Raw genomic sequence first — 17,207 nt, 5'->3', positions numbered from 1 at the left:
AGCTCTGCCCTCAGAACTGCTCCTCAGTCCCCAAGACCATCCGTATTACTCTTTGCAGCCCAAGTCTAAGCCCCCCTTGGTTTGTGTCCCCTCCTGCCAGCTTAGCTGACCTTTTAGACCACATATCCACCTTCAGAGATAAGAACCTGGAGCCCAGGCTGCCCTCAGCCTCCTGGGAGCCCAGGCTGCCCTGAAGACACACATTCCACTGGGTTTCTGAACAGAGCACTGATTACATGGCACCACTGGTATCCTGAGACCTATGGGATGTGGCCCAGGGCATGAACTGAGTCCAGACAAAGGTGGGATGCCCCAGCCACCTCAGTCCTGCCCAAGCTTGGTTTGGGAATTGAGAACCCAGGACAGGGCCAGGAGACCTACTTACCTGGGACCAGGGTCCGGCCCGCCACTGTCCAGGACAGAGCTCACGATTGCAGGCCCGGCGGCCCTCGGGCCGTGCATCATTGCAGTGCTTGGTGTGCACGGTGCGAGTGGTGTTGTTGTGCAGTGGCTGAATGCAGCGCACGGAGCGGACCTGCATGCCTGTCCGCCCACAGCTCTGACTGCACGGCTCCCATTCGCCCATGACCCATCTGCGAGGGCAGAGTGGCACATGGTCAGTCCCCTGTGGCCATGGTGGATAGAGGGAAGGCCTCCTGCTCTCTGAGGCATGGCCTTCCTTAGTCCCACAAAAGTGCCCCATAAGTTTGCTGCACCCTTGCCTGAGGTCTCGCAAATAATGAGCCCTACACATGTCCACTGATGGGAGCCCTGGTGTGGGTGGCCATGGATAGCCCAGGCCTGAAGGACCCTGTCAGTCTTTGTCCCTTCTGTGGCTCTGGCTCTGCCCTTTGACTTCAGCTTCTGCTGACATCACTGACCCTTCTGGAAGCAGTATCAAGGCCCTTAGCACCCAACCCCACATGCCCTCACCTAGTACCAACTGTCTTCCTTGCTCAGGACCCAGATACGAATCCCTGCCAGACCCTGGGCCTGGAGGTCAAGGTTACAACCACTGCTATGGGCTGTCTTGGAAACATCTCCCTGAGCCTGTTTCCCCCACCTTAGCATTACCACTTGCCATCTCTAAGATGCACAGTAGTGTTTTAGCTTTGCAAGTCTGAAGCAGGTGCAGCCTCTTAGACTCCACAAAACATGGTGAGTGACAATGAACCCATACACACCTCAGGAAATATGAAGTCCAGACCACCCACCTGTCCCCCCTACCCCCCACCTCCCATAAACACAGATCCGATACCTCCCTCCACTGCAGCCCGGGAGAGGGGGGAGGGAGTTGGGGGGAATCTGTCCTCTACTCCCTCTAGTGGGACCCAGAGACTGCAGCCAGGGAGTTGGGCAACCCCAGGCACTCACACGGGCTGGGAGCACTCCTGTGGGTTGCAAGCCCGGCGGATGGCTTTGGGCTTCGGGAGGGCGTCGCAGAAACTGCGGTGCACCATCTTGAGGTCCAGCCTCCGGCGGCAGCCATACTTGGTGAACTGGGACCCTGAAGATGAGAGCTTGAGGAGGCTCAATGGGGCAGTGCGGCCCCTCTATGGGGTGCAAAGGGGCAGATTCACCTGCAGCTTCAGCTGTTCTTCCCAACTTTCTGACCGGGTGGGGTAGTGTGCCTGAGCCAGGCCTTGGAGATGTTTAGCCTGGTGTCCTCCCAGCACCCTAGGTGTGGTCGGCAAATGGAGGCCCGCGAGCCACATGTGGCTTTTTGGCCCCTTGAGTGTGGCCCTTCCTAAGCCTTAGGAGTACTCTAATTAAGTTAATAACAATGTACCTACCTATATAGCTTAAGTTTAAAAAATTTGGCTCTCAAAAGAAATTTCAATCGTTGTACTGTTGATATTTGGCTCTGTTGACTAATGAGTTTGCCGACCACTGCCCTTGGGCAAGTGAGGGTGAGAGGCCTGGGAGAGCGACCACCTTCTCCCTGGCCCCTTGATAGCCAAGACAAGAGGGAAGGATTCATTTCCTCTCCTGTTGCTTAGCCATTTGCTCCACATTAAATTAATATGCACTGAGGACCTGGCATGACCCAGGAGTTGGCTAAACATGGGAACATGTCCTACGAGTCTCCTCCCACCACAGTCTAGTGCAGCAGTTCTCAAATGGGGCTGATTTTGTACATGAGAACATCTGGAAATGTCTGGAATACTTAGTTGTTACAACTGGGGGAGTGTTGCTCAACATCCTACAATGCATAGGACAGCCCTCACAATAAAGAATTATAGAGACAGGTATCAGCAGGGCCATGGTCACAGAACTCTTGTGGGCAAGACATGAGGGAATATGGTGGGGCAGCCTGATCCAGTCTGGTCATCTTGATATATCACAGGAAGTAGAGGAGGAAGGAAGGGGAGGGGCGCCCAGGGGAGGAGACAGCCTGTGCAAAGGGCCTGAGGCAGGAGCATGGCATGTCCAGGAGAAGCATCTAAAGCCAGGGTGAGCAGTGGAGAAGTTTGCAAGCTGCCTGGACCTCAGGATCCATGAGGAGAATTGTTTTTTATCCTCAGAGCAGAGGGAGCTGACGAAGGCTATGACACCAGGAGGGACATGGTCTGATCTGCCTCTTTAATAGGTTACTCTGGGGGCGAGTGAACACACAGGGCCAGGGAGGGAGTGAGGGGCTGCCAGGGCTTGGAAGATGGGAATAGCAGATGGGTCTGAGAGATATATAGAAGCAAGATTCAACAGGACACGCAGAGGAAATCCACAGGGGTTGGGGAGGCTGGGGACACCATTACCCAGGTGGAAGCACTGGGAAGAGAAACCTTTTTCTGTCAGTGACAGGGAGTGGGTGACGAGCCCCTCAGCAAACACCCTTTTGGCATCTGAGGGCAATCTGTCCTGGCCCTGCTTCTGCAGGCTGAGCTGTCATCTCCTGCTTCTGATCTTGTTCACCCCCCAGAAACATTGACCACTCTGGGCAAATCAGAACTTCCTGTATGCCTGCATGTCCTACCCAACTGTGGGCTCCTTGAGGTACGGGGCAGGAGGGACCCCTCTGCACCCAGCACTGCTGGGGAAGGTCTGGGAGGCTTTTCTGAATGAACACAGGGAGAGACCCCTGCAGAGGGGCCTTTCTACCTATCTCCATCACAGCCTACATCTTCCCTGTGCCCTGCCTTGTGATGTCATAATAGCTCATCCAACCCACTCTCACAACAACTCCCACCAGGCCAGCTTCTGCCTCCCCCACTGATTTAGGTTCATGTTGGCATCGACCAGACCCCACACATGCCCTCTGGCTGCTTTAGGCCTGCTGCCCTGAACACCTCCCCCCTGCTCACCCTCTGCTCCCTCCCAGGCAGGGCTAGGCCCTTGTCACCCAGACATAGATCACTGCCTCAACCTCCTTGGGACCCGTCTTCTCATGCCTGCCACATGACTCTGGCCAGGCAGTCAGCAGGGCACTGGGGCCTCCAGAAGCCCCTCCCCTAGAAGACCCTTCTTATTCAGGCCCGGCTTTCTCGGGGCCCCACCCTGAGAAGCCTCTCACCTCCACCGCAGGGCTTGGAGCACAGGGACCACTTCTTCAAGGCCCACTCGTAGCCCACCGAGTCCTCTTCCAGGACCTGGTTGTCATCCACATTGAGCGAGTCCTCATGGATCATGTACTTGTACGTCAGCGAGATCCGGGTGTCTCCCTGCGGGATGACCTGTGCCCCCACACGGCCATGAATGTGTCTGCCCAGCTCTCCACTTCCTCGAAACCAGTTTAGAAATGTCAGTCGAGGTAACTTATAGCCCAGTCTTGGTATTTGCTGTAGGTCATTATGTTCTACAAAGTCCCCAACACTGAACCACTGCTTGCAGGGAGTTAGGGTCCTGCGAGATTCTGGCCATGGCATTCTCATCTGCTGTCAACATGTAACCTTATATTTTACGCGCTATTTAAGGACCCGTACTTAATATATGTTGCTAATTCCCTGCCATCTGACTCCGGGCCAGCGCCCTGTAATGCAGGCCTGCAAGAAGCTCCCCGACGCTGCATGGGCTACATGGAGCACCCCACAGCTGCTCACCTTGGGGAACTGCACAGAGCCCTTCAGCACTATGCCTGGGGGCCATTTTAAACAGTGAAATCATCCCATTAAAGCACAAAAATGTGAAAAATGTGGCACTAAATACACTGTGAAAAGGACACTGGTTTATAGTAGGAGCTAAAACAAGAAGCAGGGGGTCACCTGGCTCTCCCTCAGCTGGAACATGCATGTCATTGCTCTGCATTTGTCTGTAAATGGCTGTGGAAATCACGCTGAGTTTTTATTTGGGGATTACAGATACATTTTAGCAAGTAGATGAATTTATCAATGCAGAAACTGCAGGTCCCGAGGCCTGCCTGCACCTGCACTGGCAGGTGGGTCCCCAGCAGCATCTGGGGGTGAAAGTCCCTGCAGGGGAAGCAATCAGAGGGCATGCCCAGGGATGAGGTGCTGGGGTCTGGGTACCTACCCCCCACCACAGTGAACTCACCTTAGCTTTATCTGTAGTGGTTTGATTGTTTTTACAGATAAAATATAATACTTAGATAATTAAAATTGATTTTAAAAAAGTGATTAGAACATCAAGCCCCTCCTCTGTACTCCCATAACCAGGAGCAGTCCATGCTCATGAACTCAGGAGACCTGGGGTCCAGTAATGCTCAGGGACAAAGTCCAGTGGTCTGGTGGTGTAACATCCTGAGCCCTGTCCAGTACTCCCAGGTGTGGTACAACTGGGATTTGATGGCAGACATGAAGGAGCATGACTAGGGGGCTATAGATGTCATTCAGCAGGGAAACCAAAACCCTTATAAGGGAGAGTCCCTGAGGTCACTGGGTGTGATGTAGGACCCAGAGCCCCACCTGGCAGCTCCATGGTTGTCCCCCACTCTGACACAAGGATGGACTGGCCAGAGAGGCCATTCCAAGCGTGGCCTGAAGGATGCAGGAGGCTCCATCCCTTACCCAGTGGCCACTTGCCCCCTGGCCTGGGGACTTACCAGCACAGCGATGGTGCCATGAAGGGGGCCCATGGTCTGCAGCGTCTCACGGCCATCTTCATCCCGGTACTCCCACTCCACACCCATGGCAATGAACGATTTGGAATTGGGATCTATGTCATTCTCTTCATTTAAAATGAACTTGCCTGTCTCTAAGTTCTTGACGGCTGAAAACAGCAAAAGGGAGCCCCCACCAAGATTACCAGGGGCAAGATCCAGGCACACTGAAGGGAGGCCGAGGTGGGGGTGGTGTGGTGTGGGGCACACTAGTTTGGGCAGGTGCAGAAAATGTCCTTGCCAGACAGCCCAATCACCTGAGAGCCTGGCTCCTCCTTTGCCACTTGGCCAGAACTGATGCCTTTCTGCCAGGCCCAGGGTCTTTTCTCAGACCTGCCCCCACAGACCCTGGGTGAGCAGGGGCTCTGCCCAGAAGTGGAAAGGCTCCCTCCCTAGAGTCAGCAGGCACTCAGAGTCCCTGCCTGCCGCCTCAACCCCGAGGGTGCAGGGTATCTGCTGGACACTAGGGCACAATGGTGGGGCTTCCTGCCATGGGGTGAGCATATGTCCAGCTGAAAATCAGGGTCTCCCCACCCCATTTGTAAGAGTGGCCCTGCCTGGGGTCCCACCAGTTCCCCATACCTCCTGAAGAGGTTTGCCCTGACTAGGGGACCACTCAAGCCATTGCAAAAATGTCTAGGAGCTGAGGACTCAGCTGGCTAGGAAGCCTCACACTTTGCATAGTGTGGAAGGAGCACTGGGAAGCTGCTGGGTAACTTTAGGGAGCCCAGACAGAGCACAGAGTGAGGAAATAACTCCGTACACAAGTCTCCTATAACTCTCTGTCTACATCACAAAGTGAACCTCAGTAGTTGTTATGGGTCCTCAACTTGTCACTAACTCTCTCTTCTCTCCTGCAGAGACAGAGGACCTGGGACCTGGAGTCTTTAGCAGTCTCTTTTTGCGGGGGGTGGGGGGGGGCACTGACTTTAATATCTGCCTTCTGTTTAAGGCAAGTGGTACTAGTTTTGCATTTTGGGTAACAATATAAATTTTCTTCTTAAAGTAACAACAGAAAAAAAAAAGACTATTAAAAGAAAATGGACTCTGTCATGTCTCAGCAGGGATGCTGGATGGTGAGGTCCTGAACCAATCTGATCCCTGCGGGACACGGAAGAAGGTGGACCCCAAATTGGGGGAACTTGTCCAGGATCTCCCAGCAGTCCCCTGCATCACTTTTGGGCCTCATGACTACCCAGGAGGTTGGGCACAGATGCCTTTTTGGGGAGTGGGTGAGGATGGGTGGAGCCCCAGCAAAGAGTCCCAGGCAGCTTCAGTGAGCAGAGTCCCTCCGGCAAGGGTTGCCACGTGGGAAGGGGCATCCAGAGTTGTTGGAACATCTGACATTTCAAGAGTGGCCAGAGAGCTCTACTCTAGCTAGAATCCCAGGAATTGAAAAGTACACTAATGGAAAAATATGCAAATACACTGTGGGAGGCCATCCTCCAGCTCAGGCGCTCTGGTTAGTGTGTGTGGGGAAGCTACTCAGGACTCTCCTGCTTGGAGACCTGCCTGCCTTCCAGTGGGTGGGGGGCAGCTCCCATTAGCCTTGAGATGGGGAGTCATTATTGTGGGCTGGGGGTGTGTGACACATATCCCTCCACAGCTGCTGCCAGGAGCCCTCTGATCCAAACACATGGTTTCTCTACCAAAAGGTGAATCCAGAAAAGGTCCACGACATGGGCTGAGCCAGGGACAGGGAGTCTCTCCAATCGAGCTTCCCACCCTGGGGGCTCTGCCCATACCCGGTAAAGCCAGCTGTAGATCTGCTGCCTTCCTGGGCTGTGGGACTCACCCAGGTGATGGCTGGTGATGTATGCCTCCTGGATGAGCAGGTGTCTGGCTCCTGTGGGGATCTCAAACATCTTAATGTAACCTTTGTTGGGATGTGGGGAGACAAAGACAAATGAAAGGAGAGGAATCACTGGGGTGCAGACAAGGCGCGGAGGGCCTTGCCCTCAAAGATAGCTCCAGAGGCTCCAGTGTTTTGACTGTCCACCCAGAAAGGCAGCTAAGGGACAGGGAGCAAGGGACCCACAGCTGCCTCACAGCCCTAAAAGGCAGGAGAGGGGTGGCCTCAGCAAGCCCCTGCCCTCAAATAGACATCTGAGACCCACTGTATATACCTATATTTTGGCATCTTCTGCCCTGAACCCTCACCTGGGCCCCCACCCACCCTGGAACTTGGCTCAAGCTGTCCTGATTTAGGTTCTCCCACCACCTCACCCTTCCAGAAGAGTCATGAACCCAGACAGAGCCCCAAGGACAAGCATCCCATGTCCACTGAGTAGGTGCTGTAGACATTCAGGCCCCAGGGCCAGAGGGAGGGGCTCACTCACCCAGCTTCTTAGGTGAGCGTGTGAACATGCCTTTGACCACTTTGCAATGGCTGTTGTCCCCTCCACACACACCGCACTTGTCTTCTTGCTTGTTGGAGCCGATCACTCCATCACAACCCACCTTCTGTTAGGGGGAAGAAGGGTTGCAGTGTACACCAAGGCCCTCCCCACTTGGGCTCTGGCTTGACTGTGCCCCCTGGGCATTAACACCTGTTCCCTGGGTATCCTCTTTTTAGCAGTTCCCAATGCAGAGGAAAGAGACAGGGCTTTGGAGAAAGACAGACCCCATGTGCCCACCTGAGGAACAGTCCCTTCCTCTCACTCATTCACTCATCTAGACAGCATGACTTCAGAGGGCTTGGCACAGCCTAAACAAGGCCACATACTGAGACTGTCCTGATTTGGTAAGTTGGCCTCAAAATAAACATTCCTGCCGTGAGGGCTGTAACTCAGACCCGGTCTCTGTCCCTTGCCCAGGGCCACACAGCAAGGCCCTCCAGCAGCCACTCCAGGGCACCCAACTACAGCTTAGGCCTGGATGCCCCAGCCTTCACATTGCCCACAGAAACACAATGCACTCTCTAGTAGTCTATCTTCAGGTGTCTAGACAGGAGGTGACAAAAGTTGGTAAGAAAACTTTTGCCTTCATTCTCTTGTGGCAGGAGAGTAAGAAGCTAGGGAAATTCCTTGGCAAGTGGAATAAGGGAAATTGAGACAAAATAATTAAATAAGGCCAAATGATTTGAGCAGTTTATAGCCAGCTAATGAATCACATGTTTTATCTTCCCTAATCAAAGACACTTAAGAACAATGGTTTACACATTCTAGACTATCCTGGGACAGAACAGCCTTAGTTCTGGTTCCTCTTCAATGATGTTCTTTAAAACTAACTAGATAACCCTGACCCCTCTATACACACATTGAGGTGAATCAACACATTGAAGGACACATCTGAAAAGCTAATGAATATTCTGTTAAGACCCTCCCCTAGGATTACAGCCAACTAAAGGAAGATAAGACGTCTTAAGACAAAGGAATCAGAGTCGCCCACACCTTGTACCTTTTTTCCTTTTCTCCTAAACTCTAAGGCAGTGGTTCTCAACCTTCCTAATGCTGCGACCCTTTAATATAGTTCCTCATGTTGTGGTGACCCCCAATTTCATTGTTACAAATTGTACATAATTAAAACATAGTGATTAATCACAAAAACAATATGTAATTACATATGTGTTTTCGGATGGTCTTAGGTGACCCCTGTGAAAGGGTCGTTTGACCGCAAAGGGGTCGCAACCCACAGGTTGAGAACCACTGCTCTAAGGGACCTCGTGAGACTTGCAACCAGGGTAGTTGTGGGCAGCAGCAGCTCATCCCAGGCTTACTCCCTGAATCTGTCTCCAAGGCCCCCCTTTTCTCTGACATTCTCCTGTTGCTTCTCTTACCTTAAGCCTTTGTTTCATTGTCCCCAGATTTAATAAACATACTTTTGAAAACACCTGGACTCATGTTGTGAAATATTTCCACAGGAAGTCAAGAACCCATACACTACCGACAGGCCTGAGGCAGACCTGCTCCAGGCTCAGACCTCATGTGGTAACTCAACAAATACTCTCAACACTGCTCACTCCAGTGGCAAAAATTATTTCACACTGAGTGGGGACCTTCCTTTTCTCAGGGTCACCTGGTAGAGGCAGTAATAAATTCAGGTGCTTTTACTCTCTAAAGCCCTGGCAGCACACCATTCCACAGAAGCTAGAAAAGGAGCAGCCCTTGCATGTTCATGGCTTGACACCATTTTTATACCAATATCCACATCCACAGCTTTTCTAGCTTAGCAGGGACAATGACCTAGAGTGTGCCATAACATTGCATGTTTTCCCTGGTTGCCAGAAAGCTCGGAGCCAATTCTCCTCTACCACCACCTCTGAAGAGACCCTCTTCCTCCAGCTTTGGTCTTCCATTTCTGATTTTTATCTCACAAGGACCTTTGAGGACAGGGACTCTAACCCATAAAGGGGCTACAGAGCAGCGGTTCATGCATCTGAATAGAACTTAACAAGTTTTGGTTTTATTGATTTATATGATCATAAGCCTTTTGAATTAATTTTGGAAGTGAGCAAGGTGAAAACAAATAAATAAAATGAACATGCTTATTTTTATTTTAATGATTTATGAGGGAAAAAAATTAACAAAGGAAGGGAACAGGATAAATTGGGGGAGGGGGAATTGATCTTTTAAGGCAGCGGTTCTCAACCTGTGGGTTGCGACTCCTTTGTGGGTCGAATGACCCTTTCACAGGGGTCACCTAAGACCATTGGAAAACACATATATAATTACATATTGTTTTTGTGATTAATCACTATGCTTTAATTATGTTAAATTTGTAACAATGAAATCGGGGGTCACCACAACATGAGGAACTGTATTAAAGTGTCGCGGCATTAGGAAGGTTGAGAACCACTGTTTTAAGGCATAGAAGTCTGAGCTGAAACCATTAGATCTGTCACTTCCTTGCTATGCAGTCTTAGAGGAACTCTGAGTTTGTTTTCACATTTGTAGCATGGAGTCAGAGCAGCCCACCCTGTCAGGGATATTGTCAGGGTGAGAGGAGATAATCTTTGTAAACAGTCATATGCTGCCTGGCTCAGAGTATGACCTCAGTAAGGGATGGAGGTGATGCTGAGGGGGACAATGGAGAGGAGGGGGATGGGAGAAAACCCCTGTTTGGGCTAGGGAAGTTGTGACATTGTGATCTATACGAATAAAAGAGTAGTATGCTAATTAGACCGGACGTCTTCTGGACGACCATCCAGATGTCCTTCCTGACAAAGACGGCCAGGCGAAGCCACCCTCCAGTGGTCCTGGGTGTCAGCGCCTGTGGCTGGCTGTGGCCAGGGAGATGGAGAAGCCACCTGCCCCGAGGTCCCAGGCCACAGCCAGCTGGAGAAGCCACCAGACCTGTGGTCTAGGGCGCCAGCACCTGCAGCCCAGGAGATAGGTTCCCCCTTCTCCCACTGCAGTCATTACTCCAATATTCCCCTTTGAATTTCTCTCTGCTGCCCCAACCCAACTTCACTTTTCATCTGAAGGATAAGGAACAGAGAGAACAATGTTAAAAGCTTACATTTTTAAGCAGGTATGGTTGGTACTTAAACATATAAATGGAAAACCAAAGTCCTTAAGGTAACAAAGGCTAGAAAGGGAGGGGACAAGGACAGGGCAAGACATATTATATCCAGCAATCCATGTGGGGACTGAAAACTTTGCAATGATGACAATCAGTGAAGATATGAATCAACTAAAATAGTTGACAGGGACAATTCTTCCATCTTTGAAAATATCTATATCAAGTCTGTTTAAATAGAATTTCATCTGCATCATATAATACATTCTGACAAGACCACCACCACCACCAATGTGGTCAGTGTTGTGCTGGTAAATGTTTAACTGGCTCTCAATCAAAGAAAACAAAACGCTGATCTATAGTATCGGCCAATTTCTGTGGCATAAATTCTCCATCCATGGCTGATTTTGGCTGCTAATGTGATGCCACTAAATGTAGAGCTGAGGAGAAACATGCAGTAATACATTATTATATTCCATCAGAAAGACTCAAAATATATAAATAATGTCAAGAGTCAGAACAGTAAAGTATAGTAAATAATTAAGGCGTGATGAATTTAGAGTATGTATTACCTTTGGTTTTAATGTAATTTATTCACTTTTAAGATTATATAATTTAATTTTTAATAATGACCATGTTTAACAACAAGCTTGCAACATTCCTGAAAATTTGTGAGCCAGTAAGAGCAGGCTCTAGCACAATACTGAGTGGAGTGTAATAGTTAAATGGCATGGCTCATGAATTTGAAATGAGACTCAGCCACTTTTGGGTTTTACTGGTCAAATTACCTGATCTCTCTATACCTCAGCGTTCTCATCTGTGTCATTATAGTACCTACTGTATGGAGTTGTTGCAAAGATAAAATGAAATCTGTGTATGACACAGCACAGTACCTGAAACAATAATTCACTCAATTCTCACCTCAGAGCCTTCAACCACAGCACTGGGTTCACCTGGTGGGAAAGATTCTTGGACCTTAGGAAGCTTTGGAGATTGGACCTGGGACTGTCTCAAGGCTTTTCTCTTGAACTCTGAAAAGTAGGGGCACCCTAGCCAATTTGACTCAGTCCCATATTGATGCCGAACTAGTGTGGACACCCGACTGGCATTGCGCACTACAGCCCAGAACTCTTGGGCTCAAGCGATCCTCCAGCCTCAGCCTCCCGAGTAGCTGGGACTACAGGAACTCCCCACCGCGTCCAGCTCAGGTATTAATTCTGATCAACTCAGCATCAGACTTAAGATGAATGGTGAGAAGGATTCTGAGGCTGCTTCTACACTTAACAGGAATAGAACTTTAATATATAAGCAACAGTTACTATGGTTAAAGATGGTGAGAAAAAACACACCATGATACTAATAAAAGGGTAATATGCTAATTAGATCTGCCATCTTCCAGACAACTACCTGCACATCCTTCCTGACAAAGCCAGGCCCACGCGAAGCTGCCTGCCGGTGGTCCCGGGCACCAGTGCCTGCGGCTGGCTGTGGCCTTGGAGATGGAGAAGCTGCTCACCCCACAGTCTCAGGTGCTAGCGCCTGCAGCTGGTTGCACCTCAGAGACAGAGAAGCTGTCCGCCCCATGGTCCCAGGCCACAGCAGCTGGAGAAGCTGCCCGCCCCATGGTCCCAGCACCAGCACCTGCAGCCTGGGCAAAACCACCTGCCCACCGTCCCCTGTGGCTGCAGTCAGCCCAGGAGAAGCCGGCCTGGGTCCCAGTGCCTATGGCTGGCCAGAGGGAGGGAAGCCCGGGTGCCTGCAGCTGGCTGGAGGAGAAAATCCTGGGTCCTGGGTGTGGGGCCAAGGCAGAGGTGGTTAGGGACAGACAAGCCAGCAGGGGAGCAGTTAGGGTAGGCTGGTAGGCAGAAGTGATTAGGGGTAATCAGGCAGGCAGGAAGGTGAGCAGTTAGGAGCCAGCAGTCCCGGATCGTGAGAGGGATTGGGCTTAAACCAGCAGTCGGACATCCCCCGAGTGGTCCCAGATTGGAGAGGTTGCAGGCCAGGCTGAGGGACCCCCCCCCCCCAATTTTGTGCACTGGGCCACTAGTTTATAATAAATACATATTTGGTCTTTAGCCATTTCTGGCACAGAGCTAAACCGCTAGGAATTCCCTGTGCTGAGAGCTTCAAAGGTGAGGTTTGTTATGTTAATGAGGTGGCTTTTGGCCCATTTGAGGATGGGGAGCCAGCTACTCAGAGAACCAATCATGTGATGGGGGATGTAAGTTTCAGTCCCACTCATGACCTGCAGGGAGGAGCTGGAGATTGAACCAATCACCAATGGCCAATGATATAATCAACCATATTTTAAAAATATAATAAATGGAGCTATTTTAAAATGGAGCTACAGCTGCCACTCCATGGATACTGCCTTGTAGATCTTCTTCCTCAAATCTCTGGAATGTTAACATAGGGCAGAATAACTGTGTCCCAGAGAATTGCTTGCAAAACTAACAAGAAAACAGTTATTATGACTACCAGACTGATGACTATTAGACTGAAAATTAAAAGCACTGTTTAGAATTAACATCACTATTATGTTATCTGTATTAATATAAATGTCTTCCTTCTATTGGTGCAATTGTTCCCCTTCCTTATCTCATAAATATCCTTTGCCTTTTTCTTCTAATTGAAACACTATTGGGTTTCTGCTTGAATCAGTGATTCCAGAATAGCTATTTTTTGAGGCTTATTGCCTCTTACATTGAAAGACTTTTTATTTTTAGGTTAGCATATCTGGAATAACAAACAGGATTAAAATAGGTCTCACCTGCGTGATCCAACATCCCTAGAACCAAGTACGATACCAACAAAGTCTCTTTTGGGCTCACTGCTTGGACTGTGAAGCCTTCTTAGGTTCAGACCGCCCTTGTTTTTTGGTTGAGGTCAAATGTCTTTTTCTGAGTCAAGGTTTTTCCTTCAAGGGTGGAGGTGATAGCCCCAGGTACTGGCATGTGGTGTGATACCTCAGGAGTAAAGGGATGCTGTTTCCTTCAATACATTGGCATCATTTAATTGTGCTCCCCTGTTTCCTTTTCTTGTCTCTGTTTGTTATGCTGTTTGTCATAAGAACAATCCTATATAATAAAAGGCTAATATGCAAATTGCCCCTTTGACCGGGAGTTTGACTAGGAGTTCAACCAGGAGTTTGACCAGGGGCCAGGGCCAGCTGGCCAACCACCTGTGGCGCCTCCCCCCGACCAGCCTAGCCAGATCAGCCCAGATTGTGGTGGACAGGCTGGACCTAACCTGTGCACAAATTCATGCACTGGGCTTCTAGTCTATATAATAAAAGCCTAAGTAACCATTAGGGCAGAACGACCAGTGTGACCAGTCAATATGATGCACACTGACCACCAGGGGGCAGATGCTCAATGCAGGAGCTGCCCCCTGGTGGTCAGTGTGCTCCCACAGGGGGAGCGCCACTCAGTCAGAAGACGGTTCATGGCTGGTGAGCACAGCGGAATGGCGGTAGTCTCTCCTGCCTCCATGGCAGCACTAAGGAGCAGCGAGCTGAGTGGTAAGGAGCAGTGAGCAGGCAGATGGTAAGGAGCGAGGGGTCCCGAACATCCCCTGAGGGGTCCTGGACTGTGAGAAGGTGCAGGTCAGGCTGAGGGATCCCTCCCCTCCAGTGCACGAATTTCCTAAAAGAAGAGGATACTAACCACTCTGGGACAGTGAAATACATTTAGTTAATTAATAAGTGAAATACATTTAGTTAATTAATAAGTAAAACTGTCTAAATAACTTCTAAGTGAATCATAAAAGAAACTTTCACCATCTGAGCAGATACTTTAAATTTTCTTATTGTTTGTCCTGCCTAAAACCTGAAAAGATAGTTCAAAGAATCTAATAACTTTATGATAAGAAATTTGGCAAAATTAGAGCCTAATAGAATTTTTTTGAAGTCTTCTCAGTAACTTCCAAAGTCTTCCTGCAGATATCAGAAATGTAAACACAGCCTACAACTGCCTGAAACTAAACAAACCAAAGGGGGAAAAATGGGAAAGAGAGCTTTTAAAAACACAAGAAGCTAGGTTTTCAAGATGGTGGTGTAGTAGGTGAATCTTTCTTAAAACTCCTCCGAGGGCCAAACTGGAAATAAAACTAAATTGGGGAACATTCACCTGGAATTACCAACTATGGACTAGCTGAAGAGGAGACTTTAATAAGGAAGGGCAAAAACCACCTGGACTAGCAGGAAGGGGAGGGTTGCGAGAAGGGCTGGCCCAGCTTCCATGGCAATGGACCAAGGGTGAGGAGGGATCTCTTGGCTGCGGAGATATCCCTGGGGTCCAGGCCCAGATCCCAGGCAGGCTTGCCAGTCCAGAACACCAGAGCTGAGAACAGCAGCCCACATAACATCCAGCCGTAAAAGGCAGCAGGGCTTCTGGTCGCCAGGGAGACCAGAGCAGGTGGGAGATAAAGCCTCATTTTTTTTTCTTCCTTAAAAAAACTAAATAAAAATCCCAGAACACGGGATTTTCATTTAAGGCTTTGGTGGAGGGAGGGCAGTGAGGACTAGAGTTGCCTGAGGAGAGGCTGGGATGGGAAGCATTGTGGGGACATGTGAAAAAGCAGCAGCCCGGAGACCTGCAATTGGTTGTCCCCCACCCTATACCACAGCAGCCATTTTTCTGAGAGGAGCAGGCTCCTCCCAGCCAGCAACATCTTGGGTAAAGGCAGATACCCTACCCTTGGGATGCTGCTCACCCCACCCTCAGGACTCCCACTTGCCCCACCTTGCATCTTGACCCTGTGGAAGAGACAGCAGCAACAGCCAAGCCTATGGGTTTGAAAAGACTCAGGGGGCATCAGTGACTGGTTTTGGGGTGGGGCCATTTCCCCCACTGTCACTGGAGAGCTAATAGAAATTCCTGGCTTCCAGCAGCCCCACTGGACTGCATATGAGGGGCTCCACCCTGCCAAGGTCAGAGAACTATTCTGGAACAGTCTCAGATGAGTGACTATGAGAAATGTGAATGGCACCTCCCCCTCATGAGAGAACCAGAGGTCTCATACTCTAGATTCCACCAAAAGCCTTCAGAAACAGCCTTTACAGTGACTGGAAGGAAGAGGTGGGTGGAGGCAGAGCCCAAGGAGCCTTGGGATGTTTGCTGACCCATCCCTGGACCCCATACTGCTAATTCAGCCCTAGAATGCAGCTTGGACCCATGTTCAGCTAAGCCCTGTGGGGACTTCCATGAACTGTGGATCACTTGAAGCTTTGAACAGGTTGCTGAGAGCCTGGACAGCTTCTGACAGTGGCTAGCACCAAAGTACCTCCTGGGAGGCACAGAAACATCAGACAAAAACAGCCTCAGTCAGCATAAGAGCAGGCTCCAAAGGGAGCTACCAGGAGGCACTAAATTCTGCTGAGACAAACTCCACTTCACTTTCTCTTTTATGCATTTATTTTTTTATTGCTTTGTTATTATTTTTGTTTCTCCCCTTTTCTTTCATATCTCTTATTTTTCTCTCTCCCTTTCTTACTCTTTTTTTCTTCTTTCTTCTTTTTGCTCTTTATTCCTTTCATTATTTTTGTCTTTCTTCTTTCTCTTCTTTTTTCCTTTTCATTCATAATTTTTCCTTCCTCTTTTCTTTCATACTATTTTCCTATTCTTCATTCTTATTTTTTCTCTCCATTCTTTCCTTTCATATTTCTTTTTCTTCTACTCTTTTTTCTTCTCATATTTTAAATTTTCTTTTCTTTATTATTCTTGTTCTCTTTTCTTTTGTGGTTGTTTTATTTGTTGTAGGGGTCTTTTTGTATGTTTCTGTTTTGTTGTGTTTTATTTTGTTTTGTTCTGTCAGCACTTGTATAACAGGTAGCACAATGTGGTTAGGGTTGAGCCTTAAAGTCAGCCAGCCTGAGGGGAGATCCCACTCATGAATGGGACAACAGCAATCAAGACCCAGTTACAACAGGAAAGCCCAAATAACCCACACAAGGGACATTCCTAGAGCATCCAGTTCAAGAGATCAAAGAGACTGCACCACTGGGTCCCACAGGACACTTACTGCATAAGGCCACCCATGAAGGCTGGGAGGCATAACTGATCTAGCTAATACATAGAAACAAATACAAAAGGATAGCAAAAATATTGAGACAAAGAAACAATCCCAAATGAAAGAAAAGGAGAAAACTCCAGAAAAAGAGCTAACTGAAATGGAGGCAAGCAATTGATCAGATACAGAGTTCAAAATAATGGTTATAAGAATGCTCAAAGAACTTAGTGAGAATTATAGGGAACAAAGTAGGAACCACAACAGTATAAAAAATAGAAACCATAAATAAGAACCAGTCAGAAATGAAGACTATCATACCTGAAATTAAGTATACACTGGAAGAAGCTTTGGCTGGTGTTGATCAGTGGTTAGAACATCAGCACAAACACCAAAAGATTGAAGGTTCAATTCCCAAACAAGGGCATATACCTGGGTTGCAGTTCAACTCCCTGTCCCAGGTGAGGTGAGTTCAGGAAGCAACTGGTTGCTGTGTCTCCCTCACAACTCCTCCCTCCCTCCCTCCCTCCCTCTCTTTCTCTATCTCCTTCCCTCCCTCCCTCCATCCCACCCTCTCTCCCTTTCTCTCTCTCCTTCCCTCTATTCCACTCTTTCTCAAAATCAATGGAAAAAATATCCTCTGGTGAAGATGAACAACAACAAAAAAGAATATATTGGGGGAAAAAAA

At 49.1% G+C, this 17,207-nt stretch overlaps 1 protein-coding gene across 1 annotated transcript in view; it reads right to left on the bottom strand.

Annotated features, from left to right (window-relative positions):
• Positions 1-17,207, bottom strand: part of ADAMTS2 (ADAM metallopeptidase with thrombospondin type 1 motif 2) — a 204,994-nt gene that overhangs the window by 12,988 nt on the left and 174,799 nt on the right. The window contains exons 13-18 of the mRNA XM_015569666.1: positions 7,393-7,516; positions 6,849-6,929; positions 4,997-5,163; positions 3,512-3,671; positions 1,375-1,507; positions 386-593 (exon numbers count right to left, since the gene is read on the bottom strand). Coding sequence (XP_015425152.1) covers positions 386-593; positions 1,375-1,507; positions 3,512-3,671; positions 4,997-5,163; positions 6,849-6,929; positions 7,393-7,516 — 873 coding nt within the window. The remainder of the gene's footprint in view (positions 1-385; positions 594-1,374; positions 1,508-3,511; positions 3,672-4,996; positions 5,164-6,848; positions 6,930-7,392; positions 7,517-17,207) is intronic.

The sequence above is a fragment of the Myotis davidii genome, unplaced genomic scaffold (assembly GCF_000327345.1).
Source record: "Myotis davidii unplaced genomic scaffold, ASM32734v1 scaffold1446, whole genome shotgun sequence".
Lineage (NCBI taxonomy): Eukaryota > Metazoa > Chordata > Mammalia > Chiroptera > Vespertilionidae > Myotis > Myotis davidii.
This window is presented reverse-complemented; position numbering and strand designations above follow the sequence as displayed.